The sequence below is a fragment of the Heterocephalus glaber genome, unplaced genomic scaffold (assembly GCF_053883595.1).
Source record: "Heterocephalus glaber isolate CG9 unplaced genomic scaffold, H.glaber_assembly_v1.0 deba00001481, whole genome shotgun sequence".
Classification (NCBI taxonomy): Eukaryota; Metazoa; Chordata; class Mammalia; order Rodentia; family Bathyergidae; genus Heterocephalus; species Heterocephalus glaber.
The window spans coordinates 25,464,075-25,483,968 of NW_028258317.1; the positions used below are offsets into that span (position 1 = coordinate 25,464,075).

The 19,894-nt window shown below is 34.0% G+C and overlaps 1 protein-coding gene across 2 annotated transcripts in view; it reads left to right on the forward strand.

Annotated features, from left to right (window-relative positions):
• The window catches only part of Caap1 (caspase activity and apoptosis inhibitor 1), a 46,619-nt gene that overhangs the window by 8,490 nt on the left and 18,235 nt on the right, over window positions 1-19,894 (forward strand). For both annotated transcript variants that reach the window (XM_004838363.4, XM_021252932.2), the window contains exon 5: window positions 15,401-15,474. In XM_004838363.4, the coding sequence (XP_004838420.1) occupies window positions 15,401-15,474 (74 nt within the window). The remainder of the gene's footprint in view (window positions 1-15,400; window positions 15,475-19,894) is intronic.

Sequence of the window (19,894 nt, forward strand, 5' to 3'; positions counted from 1 at the left end):
ATGATGCTGGTCTTCCTGTCTTCTTTGGTAGATGCACTGGGCATGTTGCTGGTCTTACTGTCTTTTTTGGTAGACACACTCGGCATCTTGCTGGTCTTCCTGTTTTCTTGGGAGGTTCTTGTGATGCTTCACCTGTCCACCAGTCTGCTCCAGAATTCTTTTGTGGAGTTCTTTGGGCAGATCATACTGTTCTTCCTCTGTTGTAATTAATCATTTATCATTTCAGACCCAATCCTCTAAGATAATTTCTCTGTAATATTTTGTGCTTGTTATTTTCTTTATAAACTATGACATGTTTAGGTTTGAGTAAAACACAACCATTGGCCAACACTTTGGGTTTGGAGTGACATCATAGTTGGTGCATAAAACATCAACAGCGTCTATTCCACCTTTTGTTTTGTTGTAAAATGTGAGCATTTCTGGCTTAATTTGTGTTGAAGATTCGCTATCAGTCTTTGTTTGAGACAGGGTCTCGCTGTGCAGTCCAGGGTAGCCTTCAACTCATGTAGCACAAGCTGATCTTGAACTCACAGGATTTTCCTGCCTCAGCCTCCCAAGTGCTAGGATTACAGGTGTGTGTCACCACGCCAGGCTCACTGTCAGTCTTAGCATCATGGTGTAACTGTTGACATTGTCAATACTCCTTTGCTTTTCTTTACCATATAGGAGGGAGGCCAATGTATGTCTTTCTGAAATCTAAAGATTATACTATACATTTCTCTGTTGTGAACTTGCAATAGTTTTTCAGGAATCTCCACTTTGTTCTTGGGAATAGTTCCCATGCTGATCAACAGTTTTCTTTTAGCAAATGTAGCATCAATGGGTAACTCCTGAACCAACTATCAAATATAACATTTGGGTTACTTTTTGAAATAGGTGCAACAAATCTGTTCACAAAGTCAAATGGTTTATTGCTGCAGGAATAAAGTCCTGGTGGCTGAGTTTAGGGTAAAGTTCTAAATTCAGGGTGTAAAATGTCTTCACATTTATCAGAGCATATATTTTTTGCCATATTTGGAAGGTTTACTCGGCATATTTTACCAAAAGTGTCAACAACCAGAAAATGATGCAAATTATTCATGAATTGTCTTGGTCTGTGTGTAAATTGGGTGACAGTTTGAAACAAAGCTTTGAAAAAATGAGCTAATAGTCAAACTGTCGGATTTTTTTCTTTGTTGATGGGCCTTTTTGTCATCAAATTGTAGGCAATTTTGAAGGAAACCCAATCTCTTGAGTGTCATTCTAAAAATCTCAATGCCACATCTATCACTTCTCCGTACATGCTTTAGATTCTGACAATTAGAAGGGTAAAGTCCAGCTGGGGATTTAGCTCAGTGGCACCATGTTTGCCTTACAAATGCAAGGTCCTGAGTTCGATCCCTGGTACCTGGGGAAAAAACCAGAATGGTAAAGTCCTGCTATGAAGGTTTTTAGTTGAGATAATGAGATATCATCATAAATGTATTTTTGAGTATTATATTGATGCCTATAGAATGTTTTTTTGAATTTCATTATTAGTGTCTTTCAAAATAACTTATAGCATATCATCTGTTACAAACAATTTCCAACATTGAATCGCTGTGTTGGCACTCTGTCCAAGGGGTTTCACTCTCGCAAAAAACCTAATAACTCGGGCCGGGGATTTAGCTCAGTGGTTTCGCCGCCTGCTGTGCAAGTGCAAGGACCCGAGTTTGATCCCTGGTACCAAAAAAAAACGTTAAATGAAAGAACCTAATAACTTTTTCTGATTTACTTCTAATGTTGGATTGTTCGGTATACAGGACCATTTTGTAACATTTTGAGTAGTAAAAGATTATTTACATTACTGTTTTCTTCCTCATTTGAATCAAAATCTTCAGTCTATACTTATCTGTCATATATTACTGACTTCTTTGGCTTAGATGATCCAAGTCATCATGGTAGCCAAGTCACCTGATGACTCAGTTTCAACTTCCTCCCAAAATTGTAAAAGTGGATTTTCATGCAATATTGTGCTGAGTTGGGCTAATATTACAAGAAATATCAAAAGAAAATGTTTAATAAATTGTAAATACACAAAATGTAACACGGCACATAATATGGGTAAAACTCACCTGTTTATACTTTGACACACTTGCATACATCTTGCTGTTAGTCATACCAAGTAGGTGAATGAAAAGATTGCTTCCTCTATTCCCTCAGCATAGCTACTGAGACACATAGTCAGGTATCATGCTGAAGTACATATTTTCATTAGAAAAGTATGGTATGGGCATCCTAGTATGAGGAACTGAGAGTTTTAAAATAGTCCAGTTGCTAGGAAAATATGGAAAGATCTTCAGTTTACTTTATGATTCCTACATGGTTTTAATACCAAAAGTCTTATCAGTAGTACCAAGGAACACTGTATGGGGGATTATTGGCCCTCTCACTTGTGAATATAGACATGTAGATGTAAAAATTATAAAATATTAGCATTTAGGATCCAGCAACATAACAAGTGAGTATTACTATTCTGTTGTCCACGAACGATTTACTCCAGGAATTTATAAGGACACTTAATTACAAAATCTGTTAGCATACTTCATATCAATAAATTAGAGAAAAATTACATATAAACAGATTCTAAAAAGTTTTTTGGTAATGTTCAGGCATCATTTTTGTTGTAGATAAAGTGTACAGCATATTTTGATACACACTGTGAAATGACAAGTACAGTCAAGCAAATTATTCATCACCTCGAGTAGAGTAGATGGTTTTATGCTGTAAGAGCACACAAATTTTAGATGCTCTTATCACACAAAGGCACCTTCTTACTCAAGGTATACAATACCATATTAATTGTCCTTGTGCTGTGTATTATTTCTTCACACTTACTAATCCGACACAATTGCAACTTTGTACCCTTTGGTTCACCCCACCATCATCATTTTACTGTTTCAATTTTTTTTCAAGGTTACACATATAATTGAGATCATACTTTACTTTTCTGTCTGTATCTGGCTTATTTTACATGATATAATGTCCTCCAGTTTCATCCAAGATGTTCTTGAAGGCTCTCACTTTTAAAAGCTGAATAATCCATGTTTATCTCTTCATTCATCAATGGACACATAGGTTGTCTTCATATCTTGGTTATTGGGAGAAAGGCTGTAATGAGTATGGAAGTGCAGATATCTCCATGAAGTGTGGATTTCATTTTCTTTGTGTATATACTCTGAAGTGGGATTGCTGGGTCATATGATAGTTTTATTTTTCACTTTTGATGCATCTAAAGCTTCACTAGTACCTACATAGTGAATTAAAATGTGAAATTAGATAGGAAGCCTGTTATGGCCATTAATTTTCAAGTTTTTGAGAGGTTCTAGTAGACTAAGCTGATAAACTGTAGAAAAGAAATAAAAGTGTTTTTCTAATTTATGAAGTTATAAACCTAGCATAACTAAGAGACTATAGTTTTAAAAAAAGACTAGAATTTGATAAGATAGATTGTATACAAGATGTGTATTAAAAAAATCTGTCTTTTACCATAAACACTTAGAAAGGGAATTGGAAAAATATTCTCTTAGTAACAATAGTATTTTTGAGATGAGGTCTCACTGTATTCCCCATGCTGATCTTGAACTCATGGGCCCAAGGGATCCTTCTGTCTCAGCTTCCCAAGTAGTTGAGCTATGTGTGCACCACCGTGCTTGGCAAATACCCTATTTATAATGAGTGTAAAAACTGTGGCTAGGTGTGATGGTACATTCCTTTAGTCCCAGCTTCTTGGGAGGTTGAGGCAGGAGAATTGCAAATTCAAAGCCAGCTGGGCAACTTAGTGAGAACTTGTTTCAAAATAAAAATAAATAAAAAGGACTGGAATGTAGCTTGAAGGTACAGTCCCTGCCTAGCACGCACAAAACACTGTGTTCAGTCTTCAGTACTGCAACAGCAACAACAAAAAATCTTATGATATACTTTGAAATGCATTTAACAGGAAATATGGAAAACATAAAACTACTAGGAGAAAAAAAATAACAACTTGAGAAAATAGAGTATAGTACTTTTATAATCTATGGTGGGGGTAGAAGGGTATGATTTTTAAATAAGACTAAAAGCCCAGAAACCATAAAAGTATATATTTGTGTTAAAAATCTTTGAATGTTAAAATGTCCTAAAGTCAGTAACTAGACAGAAGATCTGGAATTAACAGTGCTTTCATTTTATTGTAGTGCAGGAGCGTTCTGGTTTCCACTTTCAGTACAGTAGTCAAGAAATTATACAAGCTGTTTAACACTTTATCATAAAATGGGGAGAGACAGATGGAGAAAGGTTTATCAGGGGTCACTAAGTTGCAGTTAAATAGGAGTAAGAAGTGTGGTGTTGTGTAGTAGGGTGACAGTGGATAACAGTTATGTACTGTGTATTTCAAAAAGCTAGATGAAAAGATTCTGAGTGTTTTTACTTCAAAGAAGTGGTAGGTGTTTGAGGATGTAGATGTATTTAATCGGATTTAGTACCCTTCATTTTTTTTTGTTACCGGGGATCGAACTTGGGTCCTTTTGCTTGAGCAGCAGGCAGCAAAACTACTGAGCTAAATCCATGGCCCATTTAACCCGATTTAAATATTACAGTATGTGTATGTATATGGAAACATATAGTACCCTATTATATGTATCAGTTAAAAAATAAAATTACTAAGAAAAACAGGCTTTCCTTGTAGATAATTTTGTTCAAGTGTTGGCTAACAAAAGTGGATTGGCATGTTTAAGGTAGACTAACCTCTGATGTTTGGTAAATCAGGTGTATTAAATACCTTTTTGATTTAAAATATTTTAAGCTTACAATGGGGTTATTGGGAAGCAATCTCATCATAAGTTGAGCACATGGACTTGGCAAGCAAGAGATAACAATCTTAAGTGAAACTGGATTTGGGGATGGAAGCAGAAATGGGGGGTGATGTGCTTTGAAAGTGGAGGAAGGAGCCATAAACTGAAGCATATAGGTGGCCCTTATGGAGGTGGAAACAATGAGGAAATGGAAAATGTACCAATAAATTTTATTTAAAAAACCCCTGAGGAAATGGATTTTCTCTCAGAGCCTCTAAGAGGAATGCAGTACTATCTCTACCTTGATTCTGGTTCTCTAAGACCCAGTTCAGGTTTAGGACCTCAAACTATTTGAGAATAAATTTATTTTATTTTAAGCTACTGAATTATGAGTTGTTACAGGGACAACTGATGGCTAATGCAGTGTACTTGATTAAAACCTAGACAGTAAGCTGAAGCTACAGATTGGTTGCCTAAAGCTATCCATAGAGGCATTTTTGATCTAAATGTTTTAAATTGTTTGGAATGATTTCCAGTATTTAAAAACACAAAAGCAGTACACCAAAATCTGGATTTCTGAGTTGCTTGAAAAATCAGATAAAGTGCCTTTACCTAGGAGGGCAAAAAATTATGTGGCACTAGTGCTGCTACTCTTTGTATGACGTATTTCAGTGTGCTACAGAATAGTTCCTGAATATTTAATGTAGAAAATGTCTGTAAAATCAGACTGATTAGACTGATTGAAAGGAAAATATATAAAGGCCAGATATGTATATATATTATATATATAAAATACATAAAGGCTTTGGGAATAATTGCATCAGTTTGTTAGCTTTTTATTGCCTGGGGCATACATTTTACTTTTTAATCTCAATTTTAATGAACAAAAATTATTTTAAGGTCTAGATTAAGCAATCTGTTATTAAAACTACATGAAAAATTTGGTGTTTTCTTTTGATAGGCAGCCTATGCTCCTTTATTATAGTTTTAATAAGAAAGGAATCAACATTAATTGTTAATTAATTAATAGAATTGTCTAAAATGCCGTAATCTGGTATTTTTCAATAAGCGGCTCATGTATATGTGTGTATGATATTTCATATGCCCTGTGTATATTAGTTGTCTTATAACCTATTAAAGATTTTAAGATATAAAAGTAAACACAAATGTTTATATACAAGTTATTAAATTTCTAAAATTATCTTTAAAGTTTTACATTATCTCCTCACATTGCCATCTTTATACGTTCAAATTTTCTCCTCTAAAGTCAGCTTTCAGATGCATGTTTTTTCTCCACACTTCTCTGATGTCTACTGTTGTTTGAAAGATTATACGCTTACTTATACCTTAAAATAGTCCTTTTTTACTACCCAAAATAACAGAAAAGCAGTAGTTACAAATTGTTTTTAACAGTGTGTTTGTTTGAAACTTGGAATTAGTAATGATTTTAACTTAAAAATTTGAATGGGAATGAGATTTAAGAAACATGAAGATAGAGTATGATTGAAAATTTGGTGAATGCTTCAATTAAAAAATTTTTGGGGGCCGGGAATTTAGCTCAGTGGTGCCACTGCCTGCCTCCCAAGTGCAAGGTCCTGAGTTCGATCCCCAGTACGGAAAAAAAAAAATGCTTTTTTACAGTAAAAGACACATTGCCATTAATTTGCCTCAAAATACCCTTGCTTTGGACCACTTATCTCATTGCTACTTTCTGAAGCATTTCTGGAAGTCCTCTTCACAGTGTCTAGTTGTGCTGTTGTGGCTGCCTCAGTGCTCCTAAATCTATTCAAAACGTTTACTTTTGTGGTCATTTTGATTTTGGGGAAGAGCCAGAAGGCGCATGGTGCCAGATCTGGTGGATGAGGTAGATGCGGACACACCATTATGTTTTTAGTAAGCTTGCCTTTCTTTTGCATGGCACTTGACAGCAGCATTCACCATAGTTTTGATCAAACCTCTTAAAGACACTCATCAGAAAGGACTTCCAAAACTGATTCAGAAAGTGGTAAGAACAATGGAATAAGTATGTTCAAAGCAAAGGGGGAGTTCATTAAGGCAGATTGGCAATGTATTTGTTACTGTAATACATTTTTAGACATTAAATATTCACTGTAGTTTTCCATCACTCCTTGTATATCCTCCGTGGTTTCTATCTTGATTTTTAAAAATGGGATGGTATGTCACCTTAGGGAAGCAATTGAACTAATTTATATTGTATTGCAGATAGTCTTAAAAACTTTAGTTAATCTGTAATTTTGCATTGTTTTAAAACTCTTAGAAATTGTGACAAGACTTTTAAAAGCTACAGATGAAGATAAATTTCTTAACAAAACCACCCCTTTTAAGAAAATAAGATAATATGGAGGTCTGGAATTAAGAGTGCCATCTCTATTTACAAATGGGTTGGCAAAGAAGCTTTATTGTAGTTGAAATGGCACTTAAATGAGAACAGTTATTTGGCCTAAAATGTTGGATGATTATGCTCGAAAGAATGTGCTTATAATGAAATTTAAGTCTTGAAGAATGTAATGAAATAATCAGGATCAAGGTCTTTATATGTAAAGAATAAAAGTACATACACTTTAGGGAAATCTTAGCTATGTTTTAGAATTGCTCTCTGCATATCTTTTTATGAATTTTAAATGAATATGCTTTTATTGAATGATATTGAGAGCAATGTCTTTGGAAATGAAGTGTTTCCCTGTAGATAACAAGCAGTATTGAGACAATATCACAGTTTTAGAAGATAAAAATATTTTAAAAATCCAGATTTTGAAGTTATAGTACAAAATAGGTTGTATATGAATGTTTGGAACTGTTATTCCTAGCTGTTGCTACTTTCTTAGTAGAGGAAGGGATTGTTCTAAATTAGCTATCAAATTCTAATTTAAAATAATTTTTTAGAAGATAAGGTACTCCAAAATAGGCCTTAGACTTAGAAAAACAAATCAAATTGAACCAGTTTATTCTTACTAGAATATTTATGTGCCTAATAGAATTTGTAGGGATTTGTTTTGTAAAGTGGACAGTTCTTTGTAAGTTATTTTAAAACTTCCTTTTAAGTTGTTTTAAAAATCTAAAATGTGAGTGTTGTAAAACATAATATGGTTAAAAACAGCAAGTTGGTTTCACCTAGTTACTGGTTAATACTTAAAAGGAACTGGTTACTAGTTATACTGAATTAGTGTAGTTAATAATTAATGTTTCTTAAATAATTTATATGTTAGTCCACCTTTCAAAACAAGTTGTTTCTAGTCAGGATAGGTACTTTAGAGAAGATACAACAAAACAGTGCATAAATGTAGGGTGTTTGATGATTGTTTTGCAGTAAAATGTTTATTCTTGTGAATTATTGGACTATTCCTCTGACTTGCTAAGTTTTCTTATTGAGAGCAGCAACTAGAGTTGTATGACCACTTATCAGTTGCTGAACCCTACTTAGCAATGCTATGTAATCCCAGCACTCAGGAGGCTGAGGGAGGAAGATTGCTGTGAGTTTGAGGCCAGCCTGAACTATATATTGAGACTTTGTCTCAAAACAAAGCAACCAAATAACCCCCAAACCCTTTGTATTTCATTTCCCTTCCTCACTCCATATGTCTTCTATCTTTTTGTTTTCTTCTCCAAAGCAGTATTTGTAAGTTTCCTGTGTGCCAAAGATCCTTTTTGGGAAGTCTAGTGAAGCCTATAGGTCAGTGATAATGAACCTTGTAGAACTTTCAATTAAAACAGCCTGCTGTGGCATCATACCATAGATTTGCCACCGCTACTGAAGGTCCTTTCTCAGAATAATGTTTAAAAATTTTTAATTTATAGGTTAATCACAAAATCAATTTTTGAAGTGGTTGATAAAATATTTCACACCATAAAAATATGTGTAATTATTAATATATTAATACGACATGGCAGTTCTAATAACTCATAATTTTAAAGTAGAGATAAATATACTCATTATTTTGGATATGTATGGCAATTGTATTGTGGAAAGATATCTTTGATTTCTATTGGTGTCAGAATCACAGATACTGAAGAAAATGATTAATTTCACTTAGATTTTAGTGAAAATGCAGATATAATTTTTCTCCATCTATGGTAGGTTGAGTAAAACCCCTCAAAGCTATCTACATTCTAGTCCCGGGAATCTGTATATACTAGTATATCAGCAAAAAGGGGTTTAGCAGATGTGTCTTACGTTGAGTTGGAGAGATTTTTCAGGGTTATCCAGGTAGGCCCTAAATGTATCTTTGTGGGGGAGTGAGCAGAAGGGCTTTCTGACGTAGACAATTACATGATAAAACGTAGGAAAGCAGAATCAGGAGAGATGTTTTACTGTTGACTTTGGAGATGGAGGGAGGGATTATGAACCTAGGAATAAAAGGAGTGTAGCTATCAATGCTGAAAAGGCAAAGTAACAGTCTTTCCTAAAGTATTGGGAGAGAGTATGGCCCTGCTGATACATTGATTTTGGCTTAATGATACTGATGGGGACTTTTGGCTTCTAGAACTGAGAATAAATTTTTGTTGTGGTGGTTGTAATTTGTTGCAGCAGCTGTAGGAAACAAATGTCTCATGCAAATTCATAGTCTGTCTGAATTCAACCCACAGACCTGGTGTGTGTGTGTGGGGGTGGTGAGGGTGGAGGTAATAGTGGTAGAGGTGGTCCATGAAGCTCCCCAGCTTCAAAAGCAACCACTGTGAACATTTCTTGTCTATCCTTCCATTCAAAAATGTTATACCCACATCAGGGTGAATATTTGTCTTCATATATCTAGTGTCTCCTTTTTAACATCTTACCACATTTCCCAGAAAATTAGACCTAACTGGAAAATAAACCCTAGTGTGATTTTTTTTTTTCATGATGTTCCTAATACAAGCCCTACCCTGAAAATAAGTCCCAGTTAAGATCGTCAGTCACACAGACACATTTAATATGTATTGATGTACTGAATTATAAAATAACATTAACTTAATTACATATAAATACATATTATTGACATTAATACTTAACTAATACTATAAAGTATAATTAAGTATTTGTAAATACCCAAGTGGGCACCTTTGGATGAGAAATAAATGCCTATTTAAACAGATGAATTTGAGACTTACTGCTCAAAGAAGTTGGAATATAGACCCAATGGACGAATAATGTGCACACTTGAAAATGAACAGATATGGTGATGTCTAATATGAATCTTTATAGTTCAGTATATCATGTGTTGTAACAGACATACTTAATGTACTCATGTGAAAATAAACATTTTCTAAATTTTTGGGCCCACAGTTTTTTGTTGCTTTTGTGTAGACCATCACTGTCATCATTTTTTGTTGCTACTCCTGTCTCCTAAGTCTTCAGTTAACACTTATATAATGACAACTTTGTGAAGCCTAACCTGCAAGAGGTTGTGAGTTGGGTGAGGAATGCATTGGATAAAACCATTGACAGGTGTGTTGCCGATGCACTAGGAGAAGGCTACATGGACAAGAAGTGTTCATTTAAGGAGAGCTCTGTTGTTGGACATGAGAGATTGGGGCCAGTGGTTCCACAGGAAACAGAGTTGCAAGAAATTCAGGCCAGAATAAAGGGTTTGGAGAGTTGTGATCATGTTCCAGAAGAGGAGGACATGACTATATTTGAGTAAATGTAGGATTTTGTACATGAATAAATATAGATTGTTGTATGTGAAAGAATAAGACATCCCCTGAAAATAAGCCCTGTTGCCCTTTTGGAGCAAAAGTTAATGAGACTTGGTCTTCTTTTTGGGGAAATGCAGTATTTATTTGCATGTAAATACATGCATATATTACAGAAGTTTTAAAAAGGATATAGTGAGAATCTCTCCTTTTGCCATTTCCCAGCATTTTTTTCTATGAACAACCACAATAAATGTGTATCCTCTCAGAAATATTCCATACATTCATAAATTTATATGTGTATATATATTTTCTCACATGAATGGTAGCATACCGAGCTGTTTTATACTTTTTTCTATTTAATTTTTTCCTTATGCCTTTTGTGTAAGGCTTCCTATATATAGTTGTATACTTATTCCACTGTTTGATGTAGCTGAACATAAACAGTCTGTTAATGGACATTTTAAATTATTTACTGTCGTTTGTTAGTATAATTAATCTGTATGTATGTATGTATATCTGTATATGTAAAATCTTGATTTTTTTTTTTTTTGGTGAGTATATATGAAAGATAAGTGACTAGAAATGAATTGGTGGATCAGATGTTTTGGACAGTTATCTCGGCCTCTCATGCCAGGGAAGTACTCCATCACTGAGCTACATCCCCAGCCCCTTTATTTCATTCTGTTCTGTTCTGTTCTGTTCTGTTCTATTCTTATTATGTTTATAGTCTATTTTATTTTGACAGAGTCCTGTTAAGTTGCCCAGGCTGTCCTTGGGATCCTCCTCCCTTAGCTTCTGTGTAGCTCAGATAAAAGTGTGTGCCACTGCACACAGCTTGTATCTTATTTTTGCAATCATTTTTTTTTCTTTTTCTTTGGTACCAGGGATCGAACTCAGGACCTTGCGCCTGTGAGGCAGGCTTGTATCGTATTTTTAATAGTAGAAAGATAGGCTAGCCTGATTCGCCTTCTTACTTTTTTCACTCTCAGAAGTGTGGAGAGAATCTAGGGTCATACCTTTTGTTACACCAGTTTACCTAATTCTTTGTCGTTGGACTTGTGGCAGAATGAAGAGAATAAGACTGGCTTGGTCCTCTTTATCCTTTTGTTGAGATACTTTCCTTTTCATTTGGAGAAGAAATAGATCTTCCTCCTCTATCTTGGTTACTTTTCTCATTGCCAAGGCAAGATACCTGACACCCACAAGTTAAGGGAGAAAAGGTTTATTTATTTGGCTCAGAGTTTGTAGAGATTTCAGTCCATAATTGGCTAGCTCCAAGGAAGAGTGGCATGGCAGATGGACATTGCAGATGAGAAAGTTCTTGGCTAAGTTGCAAGCAGCAGCAGCAGCAGCAGCAGAAGCAACAGCAGCATGTGACAGATTCTTTCTGAGCCTTTATATTGTATTCAGGCTACTTGCCCTTAGGGTGCATAGCACTCACACCCAGGAAGGGCCTTCCCATTATCCACACCCAGAACTATGCCAGACCAATCAGTGGACTAATTTAGTAACCACATACCCTTAATCTCAGCATGAAACACTTAATTCTAGCATCACACACCCTAGATCCAGCCACCTCTGAAAAGCCCATCTATGACCGCAGGAGGCTTTGGAGAGACATGTAAGACACAAGCCATAACATCCTCGATTTAGAAATATCTTTTAAAGCTTTATTAATTCCCAAGTGTGATTGTTCTTTTTTGCACTACTGGGAATTTAGCCCAGTAGCTCTCTACCACAGCACTACATTTCCAGCCTTTGTATATTTTTTATTTTGAGACAGCCTTACCAAGTTGCCCAAGTATATGCAACTGGTAATAGGGATTGCAGGCCTGTGCCACCTCACTTGGCACATGGGTTGTTCTTAAGTTTCACAGATCTTCCCAGTGTATCACTTGATTTAAAAAAAAATACATGGAGCTGTAAAAAGAGATAGATAGCCAACTGTATTTGCGTAAAAGAAAAAGTTGGACTGATGTTGATTTGAGAACTTAAATTTAGGGATAAATGTAGAATAATTTTTTTCCTTTATAATTCAAGATTCTTTAAAGAATACTGTACTGCAGATGAGAGAACAGAGTTAGAAGAATAAAAATGGATTTTTTTTTTTGTTTTAAGTGGAAAGGAATACAAAGATCATTACAGGATTTTTAATCCAAACTGGCTTTGGCAATCTTTTCCTCTTCCTCGCTCCTCTTTTCACTAGTTGTTTGTTATAAAATTATTACTTAGTTTTAAAATATCTGATAGAAATATTTAAATATAAATTATAATTATTTTAGTTTTCCTAATTCTGCTATATTTTATCATCTCAGAGTAAGCTTATTTTCTTAAAACTAGGAATAAAAAGGCCTGTATATGTTGTTTTCTTACACTTTAAAATATTCCCCTTTTTGTAAATATCTTGGCTTTCATGATGTTTAATGGAGATCTATACATTGGAGAATTCTGGACCTATGTGATCATTTTAGTTGTAAAGCCTACATCTTAGAAAAATAACCTAGTATTGAGTTTTAAAATTTTAAATGATTAAAAATGATTGCTGGTTGTTTTTGTTTTATTTCAAATAATACTAATGTAAAAACATCCAGCTTTTCACTTTCCAGCCACAGGGTGGTATACTTTATCTACTAACTAAAATTCTGTTTGGTGCTTGCTTTGGCAATACATATACTTTTCTTTTTGGTATCTTCCACAGCCTCCTCAAACCAAATTTAAGATAAAATAGAATTTTATATAAATTCACATTGGTCATGCATATAAATTGTTTTGACAGCAGATGGTTTTTATAGAGGAGTCTGATTTTATTTGAAGAGTTTTTAAGGAGTCTGGACCAGATTTTATTACATTAATATTACCTAAAAATTATATTTGGAAATAGTTGTATACTTATTACAGTGTTGCATGAATAAGACTACTACAAGAAACATTACATAGTCTTAATCTAAATTTACCTATTTTAAAACTTTTATCCCATTTGCACATTTTTTATATGTATAATGTGTATTTTTTTGAGGCTAAGTTATATACATCATGTCACTTTGTCCTTGAATGCGTCATTGTATTTTTCCAAAGGATAGCGATACTCTGTGATACAACCATAAATATCAACTTAAGGAAATTTAACATTGATAAAATACTTTCATCTATTATCCAAGTATTTCAGTTTGTCTTTTAATTCAGTAATGTCCTTTATAACATTTTCCCCTCCAGCTCGGTGGTCTCAGGTTAGTTATAACCTTTACTTGTCATGACTGTTTAGCCTCCTTTAATCTGGAATATTTCCACAGCTCTTTGTCTTTTGGCGTTATTTTTTTTTAAGTTTTGGGGATTAAATTCAGGGCCCTGCACAGACTAAGCAAGTATTCTGCCACTAAGCTATATCCCAGCCACTTCTGTCTTTCATAACATTGATATCAATCTCCACTAACTAGAGTGTTAACTCATTTCCATTTTGGATTTTTCTGATAATTCCTCATAATGTAGATTATACATTGCCAGCTGGCATACATAGAGGTGGTATGTTTGTATCTTTCTTAGGGTATTACATAGGTCCATCTTTTATTGTTGATATATGTTGTTGAAGTCATTTTTTGTAAATTTTAATTAAATTTATTTTTAACTGATACAGAAAAATTCCAAAATTATATGTATTAATTGGGTACCATGTGATATTTCAATACTTTTTGGAGAGAATTTAGATGCATATATGTAGACAGTTAAGTGCCAGCAGAGGATGTGTAAAAGTGAACATCCTCATCCTTTTCTTTAAAGGGTGATACTTGGTTAATATTCTGAGTAGGTAAAAATCTTAAGTTGACTGGAAGACTTGAGGTAGCACTTTTTAACTTTATTCCTTGTAGAGTTCTTTAATTCTGTTCCTGGATTGTCAAGAAGAATGGTTGATGTCCTCCTTGGGATCTGCCAGTCATTTTGTTGAAAAGACAGTATCTGAGTAGGTGATTTTAGATAGCAAAGAAGTGTAAAAAGAATGGAGATATGCTAATTATAAATCTCTCAGATGTCTTAATACCAAAGTCATATAATTTTGTAATCCCTGTTTTTGTGTTTGGAGTAGTGAAGTTTTGATATAAAATAAGCACGTATGTGCCCAGTATGTTGACTGGAAATAATACTGTATAAACTTTAATAGGAAATGATCACGTCTTTTTTTAATCCTTAGTTTATTTGAAGGATTTATGACTGTTAAATGGTTGAAAGTATGTGGTTTTGTGGGCAGGAAAATTGCTTAAATATTTCTAGTATTTTAGCCTTAGGGTGTATATAAAAATTCTCACAAGGCAGTAGGTACCTCTTTTGAAGAAAATAGTCTCTTCTCATTTGAATGCTTACAATTAGTTCACTGAATTTTTTGGCCTTAAAGAATTTTTAGCATCAGTATCAAGATGGTATAATGCTATCCTAAAAAGAGCATCAGTTTAGTTTGTAGCTCTTTTGCAGAACATAGTGATTTGAAACCTTTTTCATGATCTTACATTTAATCCATTTACTTTGATTACATATGTATATCACTTATAAAAATTATTTTCCAAAGACTATAGACATCAAAGCATTTGAGGTATGAAATTAGATGAATATAAAGTAATTTGAATGCCAAAATGTCCATTAAATTTAACAGTAGAACTTGAAATATTATTGGATACTGCTGAGAGTTGTGATTTCTCTCATCAGCTATCCTGCAGAGTACTGGAAGCAAGAAAAAATTACCCCCATATTCCTTCCAGGTTTGCCTCTTGATTTTACGAAGAAATGTACTGCTTAAATTGGTAGCAGTTTGTTGTTTCCTCTGATACTTGCATACATGTTTCTGAGTTTCTAGAGTATATTAAATGGTTCCCTGGGGCCAAGAGGAATTCATTGTGTCTTCCCAAGTGCCTCACTGAATTCTGGGAATGTGGGCAGTAAATATTTGGTTGAATATAGTTTTAAAAATTGTTTTTATTTTCATTTCTTAGACAAGACACCTGTATAGACTCTGCTTCATCCTTGAGAGAGAACAAGCAACCTGAAGGTTTGGAGTTAAAACAAGGTATGGATCAAATACTTAACTTCTATATGGCATTCACAAATAATAAGTTTTCACAGTGTTCCAACTCACTCCGTTTTAGAGAGGTGAACAAAATAACTTATCTGATCCAAGATCAAAAAAGGAAAGAGTACATGTTTTATTTCATGATATTTTTTTGGTACTAGAATAACCGGTTATACCTTAGTGATACATAGTTGGTTGCAGATGCCACCAGATAGGTTTTAAATAGTTTTAATTCAGTAATTCCTATTACATAGTGTCAGTTGCAAGACTTCGGAGATATAACTGGGTAGCTTTGGGTTGTGTATGTGGTAGGAAGACAAAATCAGTAAATTTTTGAGGATAGCCTTCTTTCTCCTAGAGAGATATTTTGTCCTTATTTACTTTCTTCCTTAAAGAACGAAATGTTTTCTTTTAAATCAGTAGTTTTTGACATAACCAGAAATAAAGTAGTAATTAACTTATTTAAGTTTCATATGCTAATCTTTTAAGTGTCTTTGTTCTCATCTCTACTAGGAAAAATTGAGAGTAATGTAAATTTTTCTCACTCAGATACCACCTCACATTTTTCCTTTTTCCTTGTAAAATTAACTCAAAGCAATGAGAATCTTTTGAAACCAAGAGGATTGAGTTATCTATTATGCAGTCACCTAATCTTTGATGGTTTAAAATAGTTTTTATAAAACTTGATACATAGGAACTTCTTTGTAGACAAAAACAAGTCATCAGATTTTTACACTTGATCTTAGCCAAAAGGCCGAGAAGCTATGTCATCAGATTGTTTTTTAGGCAGAATTATTTTTTTTTGGTACTGGGGATCGAACTTGGGACGTTGCACTTGCCAGGCAGGTGGCAGAACCACTGAGCTAAATCCCTGGCCCCTAGGCAGAATTTTTTTTAAACTATAGTCTGTTAGTAATAATTAACAGATTGAAAAAAAAATTGGGTAATTTCATGATTTGTTCAGATTACGTGTAGAGAGACTAAAATTTAGATTTTCTGTAATTTTATTTTATGTGCAGTGGGTTTTACTAATATTTCTGATGGTTTTGGTAATTCTCAGTGCTTTTCAGAGTTCTCTTGTATTAGCTTCATAAATAACCGGACAAAATTATGTCTTTGTGCTACGATTTTAGAGTGTTTTGTTTTGTGTTACTAGGGATTGACCCCAGGGTCTTTGCATTGAGCTACATCTCAGCCTACTTTTTATTTTTATTTTGAGGCAGTGTTTCACTAAGTCACTTAATTGTCCAGGCTGAGCTTGCACTTGTGATCTTCCTGTCTCAGCCTCCCAGAGTGCTGGATTATAGTCATGTACCACCTCGCCTGGCTATATCTTTGTGCTATGACTCCTTCTGATACCCTAAGGAATATAAACTCAGAGTCACATGTTCACTGGCATTTATTTGTTATATACAAATGTATGTTTAACATTTACATTATTTTCATATAATCACCATCAGATACACTCTTAGACTTAATGTATATTAGCCCACGCTGCTATTGTTTACTTTATTTCTAACCTTTTTATGTCAAATAAGCAGGCAATGTGGAGAATATGTTGTTAGATTATCTGGTGAGAGAATAACATCATATAAAGGATAGAAAAGCTAGAGCTGGTAGGTTAACTCTGGTTCCTAAGGAAAAAGGGATGGAGACTACATTGTATAAATTAGCCAAGGCTGCCTTCTAAGAGAAGATTATGGTAACTTTTAATCATTTAAAAACCAGCCACAGGGGAATAAAAAGGAAGAGAAAATGACCCAAGTAGCCAGATGTCACAGTGTCCAGGTCTTTTATGCTTACAAACTTATAGTTCATTTTGAGATTCTTACCTCAGGCCTCAGAAACAAGAACACAGATGCCATCAAGCAGAGGTGAGACAACATAAGATCAGGGTGTATTAGGACCTCTGTAGAATTCATGGCCATGTTGTGACTGCTCTGTAGAAAGTGGTTAAACCAAGTTAGGACATTTTTCTAAGAAAGTTGGAAAATAAATAGAGTGTTTAGAAAAATGTCTATAGAATGTCTAAAATATATGATGGTTTGTTGCATAATGGGTAAACATGAATTATTTAGAAGATTATATATAGAATATCTTCCAGGTAAATGCTAGCTTAGCTGAAATTTGAACCATGTAGCAAGCAACTTGCATGGAGTTATCTAATAAGCTGCAGTATATATCAGGAAGTAGAAATCCTGGTAGGCTTAATAAAGATTATTTCCTTTTTTCTAAATGAACTAATTATTGCCTATTTGCAGTATGCAAAACTCTCAAAATCTATTACTGTATGTTTAACTTTTCTTGCATAGTTAGCTATTGTTGCTTACAGTGAGCTCAATAAAAAGGGAATATAATGCCTCTTGTGAATGCATTGCCATTTTAGTGGCTTGAGCATTTGAGAGAATTCGTTGAAGCTTACTTAGTACTAAAGCAACCCTTTTTTTTTCAGTAGACCAAAATAGAAAACGGCATTGAATTTTCTCTTTGCTCCTGCAGAGTAAATCTTATTATATGACCTATTATTACTCTGATATTGACAAATTACTTAAATTACATTTTCAGTTATTTCACCTTCTCAAATGCTCAGATATTACTCAAAGCATTAATTTAACTAGTACTCAAGTATTAACTATGGGTTAAATTGAAATTGGTATTTATTGTCTAGTATTCATTACATTCATCTTCTTGATAGGAAATACCCTGTCTGATACCAGCAGTGCTGAAGATGAGGGTCAGATTATAAACTAATGATAGACTAATATCTAAAAGTGTTGAGGTGCAACACAGGTTGCATAAGCCACCTGGTGGCACTGTTGTACAACAAATTCAAGGAATATTTGTATGTTTGGCCTCAATATTGAAGTTCCTTTCAAACTGCCCAGTTTTGTAAAGACAAGTGCCTAGTGAATTGTTTGTGCTTAGGAAGAATGCTTATTAGATATTTCCTTAAATTTTTAGTGGAAGCACAGTGAAATATACAAATTTTTCTGTTAGTTCTTTTTTTTATTCTGTTGTGGGAAAAGAAAACATGCTAGATTAGTTTTTAGGCTATTTAATAGTCCCTTGAAAACATACTCATTTGAATACAGGCCTTAAAATAAGTAATACAACCATGTGGTATATAAAATGATCAAATCAGTAAGCAGATAAGATATGTTAAGTAGCCTGATTAATTTTATCACAATGCATACATATATCAAAATACTGCATTATACACTATAAACATATGATTCTAACTTGTCAGTTGTGCTTTATAAAAGTAGGGAAAGTAAATGATATTGGAATTTTAATTTATTTCTAAAAATTTAAAAATTAAAGATTTTGCTACCATTTAGCAAAGGCATCAAATATAAAAACTGTTAAACCATTTGAATTCTTAAGGTGAGAGAGAAAAGATCCTCCTTATTCTTGTTTTCATTGCTATTGTTGCTGTTACTGTTCCAACAATATGATAGTGGAAGAAGCTTTAGTAGGTAAATAGGTACAAGAATAAAAATAATGTAGGAAACCCCCCCTCACCCTCGTACTGGGGATCAGACTCAGGACCTTGTGGTTGCGAGGCAGGCACGGTGCCACTGAGCTAAATCCCTGGTTAGAATGAAAATAATGAAAAGTGAATTTGCAGTTAAAAGGGAGTTGAGTTTTACTGAAAAGAACTTCATAGCCATAGGTGAGAGAATAAATAACAGTTAAGAAAAATTAAAAAGATCCTAAGAAAATGATCTTTAATTAAGAAGGCCAAGTTTTTAATGTCTACTTTGTATATATTGCTGTAGAAATCTCTGGATCAGCACATGTGCTCTGTTGATTTTTCTAAAGACTTAAATTGCAGGCACAAGTGTTTGCCTTGTGGAGACTAAACAGAAAGTATTATAAAGCTATCTGGAGTCGGAAGCAGAGAAGCTTAGATACCATTGTTTTGTTTGAAAAGTTTGTATCAAACTCCTTTTCTTCCTGGCCCTTGATTTATGTGTCTTTATCAAATAAGTACACATAGAATTCACATTGTAAATATGAGCTTAACATCTTCAAAGGATTTTTAAAGACTTGTTCTGGGGAAATCATGTCCATTTCAGCAGTTGGTAAAAGAAGACTGTGGTGTAATCATCAGTAAGACTTAAGAATTTATATTTATTTTTCATTCCTTTGAGCTTTTTCAGAACTTGTTACCAGCAATGAAACTAAACAGGTTTTTTCCCACTTTTAAATTTGTCTTAGGGTGAAAATTATATTTTGTATGGCTATTTAGTCCATACTGTTGTTATACCTTTTGAAGACTCCTCTGTTGCTTTTAAGCACAATATTTTTCTAAGGTATAAGGGGAAAATATATTGGCAAGATTATTCACATGTGTAATGTCCCATGTCTGTTTTATGGAGAATGAAATTATGAAAGATTTTATTTTCTTCTTTTT